Genomic DNA, 17,203 nt, shown 5'->3' on the forward strand with positions numbered 1-17,203 from the left:
ATGATGGTATAGGGAGGAGGGGTTTAGATTTATTAGGAACTGGGAAAACTTTTGCGAAAGGGGAGGGAAGAAGGGGGAACCTGTATAGGAAGGATGGGCTCCACCTAAACCAAAATGGAACCAGATTGCTGGCACTTAACATTAAAAAGGTCGTAGAGCAGTTTTTAAACTAAGGGCTGGGGGAAAGCTGACAGGTGCGGAAGAACATGTGATTCAGACAGAAACATCCCTTAGGGGATGGGGATTTTCTATGTCCTAGTAAGGAGGAGAGGATGGAAGGTAAAATACAGGTAGGATCTGATGAGAAACAGTCAAATGAAAGAGACTCTCATTCAATTACATCATGTAATGGCAGACAGCTGAAAAGTTTCAATTTTTTTAAGTGTTTTATACCAATGCTAGAAGTCTAAATCATAAGATGGGTGAACTAGAGTGCCTCGTATTAAATGAGGATGTTATTATAATAGGCACCACAGAAACTTGGTGGAATGAGGATACTCACTAATGACACAGTAATACCGGGGCACAAAATATATTGGCAGGATAGAACAGGTTGTGCTGATGGGGGAGTGGCACTATGTGTGAAAGAAAGCATAGAATCAAATGAAGTAAAAATCTTAAATGAACCAAACTGTGCCATAGGATCTCTATAGATAGCAATTCCTTGCACTGGATGATTGAGATGCTAAAGGAGCACTCAAAGACAATAAGGCCATTTCGGAGAAACTAAATGAATTCTTTGCATTGGTCTTCACAGCTGAGGATGTGAGGGAGATTCCCAAACCTGAGCCATTCTTTTTAGGTCACAAATCTGAGGAACTGTCTCAGATCGAGGTGTCATTAGAGGCAGTTTTGGAACAAATTGATAAACTAAACAGTAATAAGTCACTAGGACCAGATGGGATTCACCCAAGAGTTCTGAAGGAACTCAGATGTGAAATTGCAGAACTGCTAACTATTGTCTGTAACCTATCATTTAAATCAGCTTCTGTACCAAATGAGTGGAGGATAGCTAATGTGATGCTAATTTTAAAAAAGGACTCTAGAGGTGATCCTGGCAATTACAGGCCAGTAAACCTGACTTCAGTACTGGGCAAACTGATTGAAACTGTAGTAAAGAACAAAATTGTCACACACATAGGTGAATATAATTTGTTAGGGAAGACATGTTTTTTGTAAAGGGAAATCATGCCTCACCTATCTACTAGAATTCTTTGAGGGGGTCAACAAGCATGTTGTCAAGAGGGATCTAGTGGATCTAGTGTGCTTAGATTTTAAGAAAGCCTTTGAGAGGGTCCCTCACCAAAGACTCCTAGGCGAAGGAAGCTGTCATGGGGTAAGAGGGAAGGTCCTCTCATGGATTGGTAACTGGTTTAAAGATAGGAAACAAAGAATGGGGTGAGGTAAATAGTGCCCCCCAGGGTCTGTACTGGGCCCAGTCTTATTCAACATATTCATAAATGATCTGGAAAAAGGGGTAACAGTGAGGTGGCAAAATTTGCAGATGGTACAAAACTTCTCAACATAGTTAAGTCCCAGGCAGACTGCGAAGAGCTACAAAGGATCTCTCAAAACTGGGTGACTGGGCAACAAAATGACAGATGAAATTCAATGCTGATAAATGCAAAGTAATGCACATTGGAAAACATAATCACATCTATACATATAAAATGATGGGGTCTAAATTACCACTCAAGAAAGAGATCTTAGAGTCATTGTGATAGTTCTCTAAAAACATCCACTCAGTGTGCAGCTGCAGTCAAAAAAGTGAACAGAATGTTGGGATTCTGTAAGAAGGGATAGATAATAAGACAGAAAATATCATATTGCCTCTATATAAAGCCACGGTACGTCCACATCTTGAATACTGTGTGCAGATGTGGTCGTCCCTTCTCAAAAAAGATAGATTGGAATTGGAAAAGGTTCAGAAAGGGGCAACAAAAATGATTAGGGGTATGGGACGGCTGCAATATGAGGAGAGATTAATAAGACTGGGACTTATCATCTTGGAAAAGAAATGACTAAGGGGGGATATGATAGAGGTCTATAAAATCATGACTCGGGTGGAGAAAGTAAATAAGGAAGTGTTATTACTCCTCATAACACAAGAACTAGGGGTCACCAAATGAAATTACTAGGCAGCAGGTTTAAAACAAACAAGAGGAAGTATTTTTTCACACAACGCACAGTCAACCTGTGGAACTCCTTGCCAGAGGATGTTGTGAAGGCCAAGACTATAACAGGATTCAAAAAAGAACTAGATAAGTTCATGGAGGACAGGTCCATCAATGGCTATTAGCCAGGATGAGCAGGGATGGTGTCCTTAGCCTCTGTTTGCTAGAAGCTGGGAACGGGCAGTGGGATGGATCTCTCGATGATTCCCTGTTCTCTTCATTCCCTCTGGGACATCTGGTATTGGCCACTGTTGGAAGACAGGATACTAGGCTAGATGGACCTTTGATCTGACCCAGTCTGGCCGTTCTGTTCTTAAAGTGATTTTATGACAGAGTCCCACAGGACGCTCTCTTAAGTAAACTAGGGAATTGTGGCCTAGATGAGATTACTATAAGGTGGATGCACAGCTGGTTGAAAGAACATACTCAAAGAGTAAAAGCAGCAAAGAATCCTGTGGCACCTTATAGACTAACAGACGTTTTGCAGCATGAGGAAATTTCCACCACTTGCATCTGAAGAAGTGGGTATTCGCCCACGAAAGCTCATGCTGCAAAACGTCTGTTAGTCTATAAGGTGCCACAGGATTCTTTGCTGCTTTTACAGAACCAGACTAACACGGCTCCCCCTCTGATACTCAAAGAGTAGTTATCAAGGGTTTGCTATTAAACTAGGGGGAGGGGCACAGATAGTGGGCTCCTGCAAGGGTCAGTCGTTAGTCTGCAATATTGGTGTTATGCAATATTTTCATTAATTAATTGGATAATGGAGCAGAGAGTATGCTTATAAAATTTGCAGATGACACCAAGCTGTTGGGCCTGGCCCCGTGCCGTCCCAGAAGCAGCTGGCACCATGTCCCTGGGGGGCGGGCGGGGGCGGCAGAGGGCACCACCCCTCACAGCTCCCATTGGCCGGGAATGGGGAACGTGCCCATACAATATTTGTATGCTGTCTTGTTGTAGCCTTGTTGGTCCCAAGGTGCAAGCACTTTGGAGGACAGGATTCGAATTCAAAATGACCTTGACAAAGTGGTGAGTTGGTCTGAAATCAACAAGATGAAATTTAATAAAGATAAGTGCAAAGTACTGCACTTAAGAAAGAAAAATCAAATGAACAACTATAAAATGGGGAATCACTGGCAAGGTGGTTGTACTGCTGGAAGGGATTTGGGCGTTAGAGTGGATCACAAATTGAATGCGAGTCAGCAGTGTGATGCTGTTGTGAAAAGGCTGATGTCGTTGTGGGGTGTATTTACAGGAGTGTCGCATGTAAGACATGGGAGGTAATTGTTCCACTCCACTCAGCACTGGTGAGGCATCAGCTGGAGAACTGTGTCCAGTTCTGGGCGCTGCACTTCAGGAAAGATGTGGAGAAATTGGAGGGAGTCCAGAGGAGAGTAACGAAAATGAGAAATGGTTTAGAAAACCTGACCTGTGAGGAAAAGTTAAAAAAAGAACTGGGGTCGTTGAGTCTTGAGGAAAGACGACGGAGGGGGGACCTGATAAGTCACCAAATCTGTTAAGGGCTTTTCTAAAGAGGACGGGGTTCAATGGCCACCCCAAGTAGGACAAAAAGTGATGATCTTAATCTGCAGCAAAGGAGGTTCAGGTTTGATATTAGGAGAAACTTTCTCAGTATAATGGTAGTTAAACGCTGGAACAGGCTTCCAAGGGGGGTTGTGGAATCCCTGTCACTGGAGGTTTCTAAGAGCAGGTTGGATAAACCCATGTCAGGGATGATCTGGGTTTACTTGGTCCCGCCTCAGCATAGGTTGCTGGACTAGATGACTTCTCAAGGTCCCTTCCAGCCAGACATTTCTATGATGCTCACGCTTTTTCTGGCCCAAATAATATTAAATTATTCAATTAAACTGGAACAACTTCAGCAGGAGAAATTGAGGGAGACGAGCCCCTAGCCCTCATTAAAAGGTGGCAGATCCCTATTCAGATCTCTTCTCCCTGAGGGGGGACATGACCCAAGCATCTCCCACAGCCTGAGTGAGCACCTGAACCACTGGGCTAAAGCCTGCAGGGTGAGCCTCTCCCCCTCTGTCTGTCCTGGGTGAGCTGGGCGGCCCCTGAACACGCCTGCCTGGGAGTTAGACAGAGGAAGGACTATCTTGCCCCAGGTTGTGGATCACATTCTAGGGCACCTGGCTCTCCCTGTTCACTGTATAGGGAGCCTAAGCAGCAGATTCAGCCTTCCTTACTTCCTCTAAATGGAAGCTGAGAGTCTCAGTCACATGATTCCAGGAGCAGGGGCTTTAAGAAAACCTGCACCTATCACTGGACTTGCAATAAAATTACAAGAGTTGGCCATGCTGAAAAAGCCATTTGTTTTCATCGAAATTAAGAATAAAACAAAACCTTATTCCTAGTCAGAACTATGTTTCCTAAAAGCCCTTTTCTATTACATTGAAATGTAGGGCCTGAATTAACAGGGACAGTCTCAACTTAAAAAACATGCTCTGCCTGAAAATGTTGTGCCCACTGTGCTCACAAGTCACACGTTCGGCCCATCCTGTCTCAAAACTCCTTTGCTGAGATGTTTCCAAGAGCTTGGTAGTGGTTAGGCAACTAGGACCACAGCCCAGGGTGCTGGCCAGGCTCGTCTCATCCATCTGTCGTCTCGTGTCAGACTTGGACTGTGAGCAGGGCCGTCCTTACCCGTACGCAAAGTACACAGCTGTGTGCTGCTCCAGCAGCCACCCGATCCCCGGGCCACCCTGTTCTGCCCCATCCCCAAAGCCCCTGCCCCTGCTCCACCCCAGCCCCGCCCCCACTCCACCCCTGCCCCAAAGCCCCTGCCCCTGCTCCACCCCAGCCCCGCCCCCACTCCACCCCTGCCCCAAAGCCCCTGCTCCTGCTCCACCCCAGCCCTGCCCCCCACTCCACCCCTTCCCCAAAGCCCCTGCTCCACCCCAGCCCCGCCCCCACTCCACCCCTTCCCCAAAGCCCCTGCCCCGCTCCACCCCAGCCCCGCCCCCACTCCACCCCTGCCCCAAAGCCCCTGCTCCACCCCAGCCCGCCCCCACTCCACCCCTTCCCCAAAGCCCCAGCCCCAGCTCCACCCCAGCCCAGCCCCCACTCCACCCCTGCCCCAAAGCCCCTGCCCCTGGTTCACCCCCGCCCTGGCCCCCACTCCACCCCTGCCCCAAAGCCCCTGCCCCTGCTCCACCCCAGCCCCGCCCCCACTCCACCCCTTCCCCAAAGCCCCTGCCCCTGCTCCACCCCAGCCCCGCACCCTCTCCACCCCTGCCCCAAAGCCCCTGCTCCACCCCAGCCCTGCCCCCACTCCACCCCTGCCCCAAAGCCCCTGCTCCACCCCAGCCCCGCCCCCACTCCACCCCTTCCCCAAAGCCCTTGCTCCACCCCAGCCCCGCCCCCCATTCCACCCCTTCCCCAAAGCCCCTGCCCCTGCTCCACCCCAGCCCTGCCCCCACTCCACCCCTGCCCCAAAGCCCCTGCCCCTGCTCCACCCCAGCCCTGCCCCCACTCCACCCCTTCCCCAAAGCCCCTGCCCCTGCTCCACCCCAGCCCGCCCCCCACTCCACCCCTGCCCCAAAGCCCCTGCCCCTGCTCCACCCCAGCCCCGCCCCCCACTCCACCCCTGCCCCAAAGCCCCTGCCCCTGCTCCACCCCAGCCCCGCCCCCACTCCACCCCTTCCCCAAAGCCCCTGCTCCACCCCAGCCCCGCCCCCACTCCACCCCTTCCCCAAAGCCCCTGCCCCTGCTCCACCCCAGCCCCGCCCCCACTCCACCCCTGCCCCTGCTCCACCCCAGCCCCGCCCCCCACTCCACCCCTTCCCCAAAGCCCCTGCTCCACCCCAGCCCCGCCTCCCACTCCACCCCTGCCCCAAAGCCCCTGCTCCACCCCAGCCCCGCCCCCACTCCACCCCTGCCCCTGAGCTACATTCTGGGGGAGTGCAGAAGGGCCAGGGCCGGCTCTAGGCACCAGCAAACCAAGCACGTGCTTGGGGCGGCACAAGGGGGACGGGAGGCAGGCCGAGGCTGCTCTCAGGAGTGGGGAGTGGAGTGTGGTGAAGGGAAGGAAGCTGAGATTTAATGGCAGCGAAGGGGCAGTTAAATATTCTTACCGTTCTTTCCACAGGCAAGCAGCTGAGGGGGAGGGGGAAGGTCAGCGGTGCTGGGTGCTGGAGGGAGCTGTGGGGCAAGGCGCGGTGCCAGGGGCTGCAGTCCTGGCTCTGTCACTGACCCCAGGTGACCAGCTCCCCGGCTGTAATACTGACCGGCCTCGCAGGTGCAGTGGCAGTGCCTGGCAGAGCAGAGAGCAGGGCTGGCTGCTACAGTGAGGGAGTAATGGCCAGAGCAGGGAGGTGTGTGGGGAGCCCAGGGCTGGAATAGTTCTGGGGACACAGGTCTGGAGAAGGGGTCTCAGCAAACCTGTAGAGATGATTCATAGATTCCACGGCCAGGGGCTCACTGTGAGAGTCGAGTCTGAGCTCCTAGAATCATAGAATCTCAGGGTTGGAAGGGACCTCAGGAGGTATCTAGTCCAACCCCCTGCTCAAAGCAGGACCAAACCCAACTAAATCATCCCAGCCAGGGCTTTGTCAAGCCTGACCTTAAAAACCTCCAAGGAAGGAGATTCCACCACCTCCCTAGGTAACCCATTCCAGTTCTTCACCACCCTACTAGTGAAAAAGTTTTTCCTAATATCCAACCTAAACCTCCCCCTCTGCAACTTGAGACCATTGCTCCTTGTTCTGTCATCTTCTACCTGGGCAGTTCCTGGAGCAGAGCTTTCAGAAACCAGCCAGTCTGCAGTGCACTTCTCTAATTCAGAACGATAGAGATGAGCCCTGAAAGTAGAGTGGAAGGGCTGCATGTGTGGAGAAGGGGCACAGCCAGAGCTGGGTGTGGGGAGCTCAGGGCCGGGTGGGCGGTGGGTGAGGAATGGGGGGCACCGGCAGAGCTGGGTGTGGGGAGCTCAGGGCCGGGCGGGCGGTGGGTGAGGAATGGGGGGCACCGGCAGAGCTGGGTGTGGGGAGCTCAGGGTCGGGCGGCTGGGCGGTGGGTGAGGAATGGGGGGCAGCGGCAGAGCTGGGTGTGGGGAGCTCAGGGTCGGGCGGGCGGTGGGTGAGGAATGGGGGGCACAGGCAGAGCTGGGTGTGGGGAGCTCAGGGCCGGCGGGCGGGTGGTGGGTGAGGAATGGGGGGCACCGGCAGAGCTGGGTGTGGGGAGCTCAGGGCCGGGCGGGCGGTGGGTGAGGAATGGGGGGCACCGGCAGAGCTGGGTGTGGGGAGCTCAGGGCCAGGCGGGCGGTGGGTGAGGAATGGGGGCACCGGCAGAGCTGGGTGTGGGGAGCTCAGGGCCGGGCGGGCGGTGGGTGAGGAATGGGGGGCACCGGCAGAGCTGGGTGTGGGGAGCTCAGGGCCGGGCGGGCGGGTGGTGGGTGAGGAATGGGGGGCACCGGCAGAGCTGGGTGTGGGGAGCTCAGGGCCGGGCGGGCGGAGTGTGAGGAATGGGGGGCACCGGCAGAGCTGGGTGTGGGGAGCTCAGGGCCGGGCGGCTGGGCGGTGGGTGAGGAATGGGGGGCAGCGGCAGAGCTGGGTGTGGGGAGCTCAGGGTCGGGCGAGCGGTGGGTGAGGAATGGGGGGCACCGGCAGAGCTGGGTGTGGGGAGCTCAGGGCCGGGCGGGCGGTGGGTGAGGAATGGGGGGCAGCGGCAGAGCTGGGTGTGGGGAGCTCAGGGCCGGGCGGGCGGTGGGTGAGGAATGGGGGGCACCGGCAGAGCTGGGTGTGGGGAGCTAAGGGCCGGGCGGGCGGGTGGTGGGTGAGGAATGGGGGACACCGGCAGAGCTGGGTGTGGGGAGCCCAGGGCCGTGCAGGCGGGTGGTGGGTGAGGAATGGGGGACACCGGCAGAGCTGGGTGTGGGGAGCTCAGGGCCGGGCGGGCGGTGGGTGAGGAATGGGGGACACCGGCAGAGCTGGGTGTGGGGAGCTCAGGGCCGGGCGGGCGGTGGGTGAGGAATGGGGGGCACCGGCAGAGCTGGGTGTGGGGAGCTCAGGGCCGGGCGGGCGGTGGGTGAGGAATTGGGGGCACCAGCAGAGCTGGGTGTGGGGAGCTCACGGCCCGGCGGGTGGTGGGTGAGGACTGGGGGACACCGGCAGAGCTGGGTGTGGGGAGCTCAGGGCCGGGCGGGTGGTGGGTGAGGAATGGGGGGCACCGGCAGAGCTGGGTGTGGGGAGCTCAGGGCCGGGCGGGCGGGCGGTGAGGAATGGGGGGCACCGGCAGAGCTGGGTGTGGGGAGCTCAGGGCCGGGCGGGCGGTGGGTGAGGAATGGGGGGCACCGGCAGAGCTGGGTGTGGGGAGCTCAGGGCCGGGGCGGGCGGTGGGTGAGGAATGGGGGGCACCGGCAGAGCTGGGTGTGGGGAGCTCAGGGCCGGGGCGGGCGGTGGGTGAGGAATGGGGGGCACCAGCAGAGCTGGGTGTGGGGAGCCCAGGGCCGGGGGGCGGTGGGTGAGGAATGGGGGGCACCGGCAGAGCTGGGTGTGGGGAGCTCAGGGCCGGGGCAGGCGGTGGGTGAGGAATGGGGGGCACCGGCAGAGCTGGGTGTGGGGAGCCAGGCTGTGGGTCGAGCCGGCGCACTGGCAGAGCCGAGGGCAAAGCTAGCCTTGCTGGGAATCCTGCCGCTAACCAGCGTACGGGTGGAGCTGTCGGGGAAGTAATGAGGGTGGTGTGTGACTCCTCTGCTTGTCTGTCTTGTGCAGTCCTCTGCCAAGAGCCTGCGGGCCACCATCGGGGAGGCCTTTGAGCGGCTGCACCGGCTCCTGCGCGAGCGCCAGAAGGCCATGCTGGAGGAGCTGGAGGCTGACACCGCCAGGACTCTGACTGACATCGAGCAGAAGATCCAGCGCTACAGCCAGCAGCTGCGCAAAGTGCAGGAGGGCAGCCAGATCCTGCAGGAGCGGCTGGCTGAGGTGGACAGGCACGCCTTCCTGGCAGGCATCGCCTCGCTCTCGGAGAGGTACGGGGGGGGCGTCGCCTGGCTCTCGGAGGAGTACGGCGGGGGCATTACTTGGCTCTCGGAGGGGTATGGGGGGCATTGCCTGGCTCTTGGAGGGGTACGGGGGGGGGGGAATCGCCTGGCTCTTGGAGAAGTACTGGGGGGGCGTCGCCTGGCTCTTGGAGGGGTACGTGGGGGGCGTCGCCAGGCTCTTGGAGATGCACGGGGGGACATTACCTGGCTCTCAGAGGGGTACAGCGGGGGGGGGGCGTCGCCTGGCTCTCGGAGGGGTATGGGGGGATCGCCTGGCTCTCGGAGGGGTACCGTGGGGGGGCATCGCCAGGCTCTCGGAGGGGTACGGGGGGGTCGCCTGGCTCTCGCAGGTGGACGGGGGGGTCGCCTGGCTTTCGGAGGGGTACGGGGGGGGCATTACTTGGCTCTCGGAGGGGTACGGGGGGGAGTCACCTGGCTCTCGGAGCGGTAGGGGGGGGCATTACTTGGCTCTCGGAGGGGTACGGGGGGGCCTCTCCGGGCTCTCGGAGGGGTGCGGGGGGGGGCGACACCTGCCTCTCGCAGGGGTAGGGGGGGGCATTACTTGGCTCTCGGAGGGGTACGGGGGGGCGTCTCCTGGCTCTCGGAGGGGTACGGGGGGGGGCGTCGCCTGGCTCTCGGAGGGGTACGGGGGGGTCGCCTGGCTCTCGGAGGGGTACGGGGGGGTCTCCTCGCTCTCGCAGGGGTACGGGGGGTCGCCTGGCTCTCGGAGGGGTACGGGGGGGGCGTCGCCTGGCTCTCGGAGGGGTATGGGGGGGTCGCCTGGCTCTCGGAGGGGTACGGGGGGGGGAGTCGCCTGGCTCTCGGAGGGGTATGGGGGGATCGCCTGGCTCTCGGAGGGGTACCGTGGGGGGGCATCGCCAGGCTCTCGGAGGGGTACGGGGGCGTCGCCTGGCTCTCGGAGGGGTATGGGGGGGTCGCCTGGCTCTCGGAGGGGTACAGTGGGGGGGCGTCGCCTGGCTCTCGGAGGGGTATGGGGGGCGTCGCCTGGCTCACGGGTGGGAACGCGGGGGGAATCGCATGGCTCTCGGAGGGGTACAGTGGGGGGCGTCGCCTGGCTCTTGGAGGGGTACGGGCGGGGCGTCACCTGGCTCACGGAGGGGTACAGTGGGGGGGTCGCCTGGCTCTCGGAGGGGTATGGGGGGCGTCGCCTGGCTCTCGGAGGGGTACAGTGGGGGGGGTCGCCTGGCTCTCGGAGGGGTACGGGGGGGCGTGTCCTGGCTCTCGGAGGGGTACAGGGGGGGCGTCGCCTGGCTCTCGGAGGGGTACGGGGGGGCGTCGCCTGGCTCTCGGAGGGGTACGGGGGGGGTTGCCTGGCTCTCGGAGGGGTAGGGAGGGGGGTCGCCTGGCTCTCGGAGGGGTACGGGGGGGGCGTCGCCTGGCTCTCGGAGGGGTACAGTGGGGGTCTCCTCGCTCTCGGAGGGGTACGGGGGGGCGTCGCCTGGCTCTCGGAGGGGTACAGGGGGGGCATCGCCTGGCTCTCGGAGGGGTACAGGGGGGGCGTCGCCTGGCTCTCGGAGGGGTACAGTGGGGGGGCGTCGCCTGGCTCTCGGAGGGGTACAGTGGGGGGGCGTCGCCTGGCTCTCGGAGGGGTACAGTGGGGGGCATCGCCTGGCTCTCGGAGGGGTACAGTGGGGGGGCGTCGCCTGGCTCTCGGAGGGGTACGGGGGGGTCGCCTGGCTCTCGGAGGGGTACAGGGGGGGCGTCGCCTGGCTCTCGGAGGGGTACAGTGGGGGGGCATCGCCTGGCTCTCGGAGGGGTACAGTGGGGGGGCATCGCCTGGCTCTCGGAGGGGTACAGTGGGGGGGCGTCGCCTGGCTCTCGGAGGGGTACGGGGGGGGAGTCGCCTGGCTCTCGGAGGGGTACAGTGGGGGGGCGTCGCCTGGCTCTCGGAGGGGTACGGGGGGGGAGTCGCCTGGCTCTCGGAGGCGTACAGGGGGGGCGTCGCCTGGCTCTCGGAGGGGTGCATGTGGTCTTTGCAGCCCAGCACTGCCTCAGTCCATCTCCCTGGACAATGGCTCTTCCCTCTTCAGCCACCCAGCCTGGCCCAGCCCAGCCCAGCCCAGGGCAAAGCCCTTCCTGTTCTTGCTCCCTCCCATCCATTCCTAGTCCCTGTCCATCCTGAAGGCCTGCTTAGCCCCACGCCCACGGAAGGGTTTAGCAGGTGAGGACAGGACCTTCCTAGTCCAGAGCATCTCCCCATAGCCACCCTGGCACCAACGGGGCCGCACTCAGCGCTCCCATGGTGCATGCACCCCAGGGCCCACATGGCTGTGATCTGAGAGGCAGTGCCCTACTCCCTGACCCCCGCTGCCCAGCAGGAGAGGCATGGGCAGAGCTCCTGCCTAGCCCAGGCCCTCACTCAATTGACCCCGTCCCCCTGTAACCTCTCCCCTTCCTCCCCAGCAAAGCCCACATTGCGGTAGGGGAACTGCAGGGGCTCCGTGCTAACCAGCTTGACTCTCCAACCAGGCTCAAGGGAAAGATCCATGAAACGAACCTCACCTATGAAGACTTTCCTACCTCCAAATACATGGGCCCCCTGCAGTACACGATCTGGAAATCGCTCTTCCAGGACATCCATCCGGGTAAGGTTCCCCAGCCCAGGCAGAGCGGCCTGCGCCCTCTAACGTATTATAGGCCTTCCCTGGCATAATGTGACAGCCGGGGCCTCTGGCGTGATTATCAGAAGTGCTGAGCACCCACAAGTCTGCTGGCCTGCAAATCCTGCCGTGCGCGGAGAGTCGCCTTAGCTAGGTAGATACAGCCTGTTGGGCCCAGCCTGTGTCCCAGCACAGACGGCCCCGGCGGCCTCCTCAGGGCATTGTGGTCTGACGCCGGCAGGAATTCCCTGCATGTAGGGCCAGATTCTGAACTGGGAGTCGCAGGGCTGCAGGACTCGGCACACGTGCTGGGGGCGAGCAGCAGCAGGCTGTATGTGCACCAGTGCCTGGGACCCAGCGCCTGGCATGTCTGTGATGCGCCTCTGTCCAAGGGGCCCCGGTTGTGTGGTTTGCTGTTTCTCCTGTTCTCGGGCTCTGCAGGAGTGCTGGGGGCTTCCCCTTTAGAGACCTGCAAGGGGCAGACCTGGGAGGGGACAGAACTCTTTGCCTCCAGGTCACTGGTTCAAACCCCCCGGCCAGTAGTTGCATGTGGGTGCTCCGTGACCCATGCAAAATCCGCATGGGCAGAAGGCTGAGCGCCAAGGCAGCAAAGCACCCATTGACGGCAGTGGGGGTGAGAGTGCCTTGGGGAGAACACCCTGTGTCTGGGGGCCCTGAGATCCTGCAGGGACGGGGACCACAGTCTCTGGTGCTGCAATCCGCCCCTTGCAAAGCAGCCACGCCCTGAGTGAGCCACGGGACTGACTTCCCCTCTACCGGCCAGGTTCAAAGGCATTCGTGGGGAATCAGTGCTGGCCATACAGAGCCCCAGCTCCTAGGGGAGCCCCTGAGAGCTCTCCACTCCCACCCACTCCCCTGGGGGTCATGGGACCTCGGCTCCTCCAGGCCCAGCTCGGAATCTGCTGCACCAGGGCTTAGCTCACAGCAAGGGGCCCATTGCTCGGTCAAACAGGAACAGCCTCCCCCACTGGGACCTTCCTGCCAGGCACATGGCCTCATTAAAGGAAAGCAGCAGCTGTAGGTGTGAGGACATGGGGTCCCCTGCTGTGGCTGTGCAGCATCGGGGAGGTCTCTGCTCCACTCCCTTTCTCCCCCTGCCCCTTTCAGTCTGTTCTCTCCCTCCCTCCCCCCTGCTGCTGCTGCTCCCCCAGCCAGGGCCATGCAGGTCCTAGTGGGCAGCCCAGACACCAGCCCCTGTTCCTGGGAGAAGGGAGAACTCATCAGGCTGAGCAAGGCCCTCCCTGCAGGGCTTCTCCACTGCTGTGGTAACTGGAGCATGGGGGCCTGCAGTGCAAGGATACGGCCGCAGCTGGAGCTGGAGCTGGAGCTGGCCTGGAGACCAGCGTGGGGGGGGAGGCAGGGCCCTGGGGGCAGGCTGGGAGTGGGGGGGTTAATCCAGGGAGGAGGGGGTTAATTCCATTTCTAGCTGGCTTTCTTGCCACTGAGCTCTGATGTTTATTCATTAGCCGATCTGGGAGGAGGACGATAGCTTGCTCCAGGCCTGCTGGCCTTTCTGCTCTTGCTTATTCAGGCCTCACCCTCTGTCCCTCCTGGGCATAAGGTCTGTCGAGTGCAATTGCACTTGGCTGGATGTGGCTAAACCTGCTCTGTGCCAGCTCTGCCATTGTTCTCTGCCTGCTGCTCAGCAGCAGCCCGCCCTCAGCCTCCGTGGGGACTAGCTCCTTTGGTGGGTGGCAAAGAGCCAGGTTCCAAGTGGTGCCCACCCACTGGGACTGTGGGGCTCCCTTTTAGACCAAGTTTTCTCCCCTGCCCCTCCCCCATCCACAAAATAAGTCAGATTGGCCTCAGAATTGGTAGGTTAGACCCGGGGCCACGGTCAACTCTGTCTTGGACAAAGGCTTCCTGAATTCCGACTGACGCATCCCACACCGTTCCAAAAGCACGCGGGGGGGGGGGGGAATTTACCACTCTGCAGCAAAACCAAGAGAGAGGAGGTGGATGAAATCACCCTGCCCGGCTCCCCTTGCTGGGCTCAAGTGCCTGGCACCAGCCTTTCGCTAATGAATGTGAAGTTCCTGATGGTGTTAATTGATATCTCTAGGCAGCATCAGCTCTGCCGAGCCATCAGTGAGCACTGGGGACCTGAGCTTCCATGGGGGAGACTGTGGGCCTTTCCCCACAGGAACCCCCTGACTGGGGGGGGCTGGGCAATGGTGGGAAAAGAGAACTGCTTGTCCAAAGCTTGCGAGGGAGCCAGAGTCTCTATGGATCCTGGGGCCCCAGGAAGGTGCCCCATGCATGTGCTGCCCCAGCCAGCCTGGAGCTGGCCTTGGACCCCTGCCCCATGGTTCCAAGCAGCGTGGGGCTCCTTTGCCAAACCCCAGGAGGTCTGTTAGATGGAGCCGGCAGGGAGCTCTGGTGCTTCCCTCCAGCCACCCCACCTTCTCCTGCAGCACCTCTGAGCTGCTCTCCAGTGCCCTACTTCCCTTTGCAGCAAGATTCCTGCCCCCTCGGGCCTCCTGGCTCAGGGGCGGCTCTAGGAATTGCACCGCCCCGAGCAGGGCGGCACGCCGCGGGGGGCGCTCTGGCGGTTGCCGGTCCCGCGGCTCCAGTGGACCTCCCGCAGGCACGCTCCACCGGAGCTGCGGGACCAGCAGACCCTCCACAGGCATGTCTGCGGGAGGTCCACTGGAGCCGCCTGCCGCCCTCCCGCGGCACGCCGCCCCAAGCACGCGCTTGGCGCGCTGGGGTCTGGAGCCGGCCCTGTCCTGGCTCCACTCTCCCCTATTTCCCCTGTATCCATAGACCCACCCTCATCAAAGATTCCTTGAGGCCGGGTGCAGGCAGGTGCTGTCACTCTCTGTAGATCGCTGGGGGGATCCCACTACAGACACCAAGGAAGCTGCTGCTTGTGCTGGGGCATCACACATTGAGGCTACATCTGCAGTGGTGCTGGGGTGTCATTTCCAGACGTACTCACACTAGCTTTGATCGAGCTAGCACGCTGCAAAGAACGCTGCAGCCACAGCTGCACAGGCGGGGGAGGGTTAGCCACCCTGCATCTGCACCTAGGGTCTCAGGGAGGTTGTACATGGGGCAGCTGGCCCCTGGTGCCGCCATGGCTACCTGTCTATTTTTAGTGTGCTCTCTCAGTCAGAGCTAGCCTGGGGACCTCTCGCGCTGGGAGCCCAGCAGAGCCATGCCCTGCGACACACCTGGGTGGTGTGTCTGTTATCCCACCCCAGATCAGCTCACCCATCTGACTGACCCCACCACATGTGCCTCAGCACAGCGCCCTCTGGTGTCCCTGTGGATCATTGCTCAGTGCTGTCTGTGTAAGGTGCTTGCAGGCCCCTATTTGAGGGGCATTTACATTCCCTTTGCATAATCGGGTGCTTTGCTTGTAATTGACTCGCCGTGTGGAGGTGTGGCTAGGTTCTGAGCCCCTTCCTGTCCCTCCTTTGCTTTCCCAGTGCCAGCAGCCCTCACGCTGGACCCTGTCACAGCTCACCAGCGCCTCATCCTCTCGGATGACTGCACCATCGTGGCCTACGGCAACTTGCACCCGCAGCCGCTGCAGGATTCACCCAAGCGCTTTGACGTGGAGGTGTCGGTGCTGGGCTCAGAGGCCTTCGGCAGTGGCGTGCACTACTGGGAGGTCATCGTCTCGGAGAAGACCCAGTGGATGATCGGGCTGGCGCATGAGGCTGTCACCCGCAAGGGGAGCATTCAGATCCAGCCCAGCCGCGGCTTTTACTGCATCGTCATGCACGACGGCAACCAGTACAGCGCCTGCACCGAGCCCTGGACCCGGCTCAACGTTAAGAGCAAGCTGGAGAAAGTAGGTGTCTTCTTGGACTATGACAAAGGGCTCCTGATCTTCTACAACGCTGATGACATGTCGTGGTTGTACACCTTCCGGGAGAAGTTCCCAGGCAAGCTCTGCTCGTACTTTAGTCCTGGCCAGAGCCATGCCAATGGCAAGAACGTGCAGCCGCTCCGCATAAACACCGTCCGGATCTAGGAGGGAGCAGGGAAGGGAGCCTGGAGCTGTACAGCCTCCTCCTGGCCGGCAGGCTGAGTCGAGAGTCCCTGCTGAGACAGTTCCCACCTACCCCTTCCTGCGGGGCATGGGGAGATTGTCAAGCTCCGGGGCTGTGCCGTTCCTAGCTCTGGCCTCCTGGCAGTATCCGCGGGTGGGAGGGTGCAGGGCTGGGGCAGGGGGGTTGTGGGGATGGAGGGAGGCTGTGGAACTGTTGGTATTTCAGTGTGTGAGGATGCAGCATTCCTGCCTCCCAGTCGGCGTCAGTTTCCAGACTAACCCAAGGATCCAGGCTGAGTGTGGACATGCAGCTGGCTATCCCTGGCATGATCCCGGCATCGCCATGGCCACTCGGCCAGGATGGATGCAGACTGGACCCTGTGCTGTTGGAGCTTCCTGCTGGCATGGAGGAGAGATCAGGGCACCTTGCAGAGCTGCTGCTGAACTGCTGTGTGGGATCTCAGCTCACCTGTGAGCTCCCAGCTGGGTTTGCTCCTGAGGACAGAGCATGAACCATCCTCCACAGGGCTAGTGCCCTGGCAGCATCTGCTCTTAGTATGGGTTACATTGGCATTCAGGGGCCCACGGGTCATTAATGATCTGGAGGATGGCGGTGACTGCACCCTCAGCAAGTTTGCAGATGACACTAAACTGGGAGGAGTGGTAGATACGCTGGAGGGTAGTGATAGGATACAGAGGGACCTACACAAATTAGAGGACTGGGCCAAAAGAAACCTGATGAGGTTCAACAAGGACAAGTGCAGAGTCCTGCACTTAGGACGGAAGAATCCCATTCACTGCTACAGACTAGGGACCGAATGGCTGGGCAGCAGTTCTGCAGAAAAGGACCTAGGGGTTACAGTGGACAAGAAGCTGGATATGAGTTGACAGTGTGCCCTTGTTGCCAAGAAGGCTAATGGCATTTTGGGTTGTATAAGTAGGGGCATTGCCAGCAGATCGAGGGATGTGATCATTCCCCTCTATTCAGCACTGGTGAGGCCTCATCTGGAGTACTGTGTCCAGTTTTGGGCCCCACACTACAAGAAGGATGTGGAAAAATTGGAGAGAGTCCAGCGGAGGGCAACAAAAATGATTAGGGGGCTGGAGCACATGACTTATGAGGAGAGGCTGAGGGAACTGGGATTGTTTAGTCTGCAGAAGAGAAGAATGAGGGGGGATTTGATGACAGAACAAGGAGTAATGGTCTCAAGTTGCAGTGTGGGGCAGCAGGTGCTGGGCCTGTGCTCAGCTCAGGGCGGCTGTCATACAGGCACTGTGAGCGATGTCTCACACACTACCCTGGGCAATGGCGTTTTGCCAGGCTCTGCTAGCAGTACAGAGGCAGCCAGAAGGCGGCAGCCTTGGCAAGTACCCCTGCCGTGGG

At 59.6% G+C, this 17,203-nt stretch overlaps 1 protein-coding gene across 1 annotated transcript in view; it reads left to right on the forward strand.

Annotated features, from left to right (window-relative positions):
- Positions 1–15,965, forward strand: part of TRIM62 (tripartite motif containing 62) — a 38,718-nt gene extending 22,753 nt beyond the window's left edge. The window contains exons 3-5 of the mRNA XM_044996685.1: positions 8,906–9,162; positions 11,665–11,780; positions 15,251–15,965. Coding sequence (XP_044852620.1) covers positions 8,906–9,162; positions 11,665–11,780; positions 15,251–15,801 — 924 coding nt within the window. The 3' untranslated portion in view covers positions 15,802–15,965. The remainder of the gene's footprint in view (positions 1–8,905; positions 9,163–11,664; positions 11,781–15,250) is intronic.
- The last annotated feature ends 1,238 nt before the right edge of the window (positions 15,966–17,203 follow it).

Source organism: Mauremys mutica, chromosome 21 (assembly GCF_020497125.1).
Source record: "Mauremys mutica isolate MM-2020 ecotype Southern chromosome 21, ASM2049712v1, whole genome shotgun sequence".
NCBI classification, from domain to species: Eukaryota; Metazoa; Chordata; order Testudines; family Geoemydidae; genus Mauremys; species Mauremys mutica.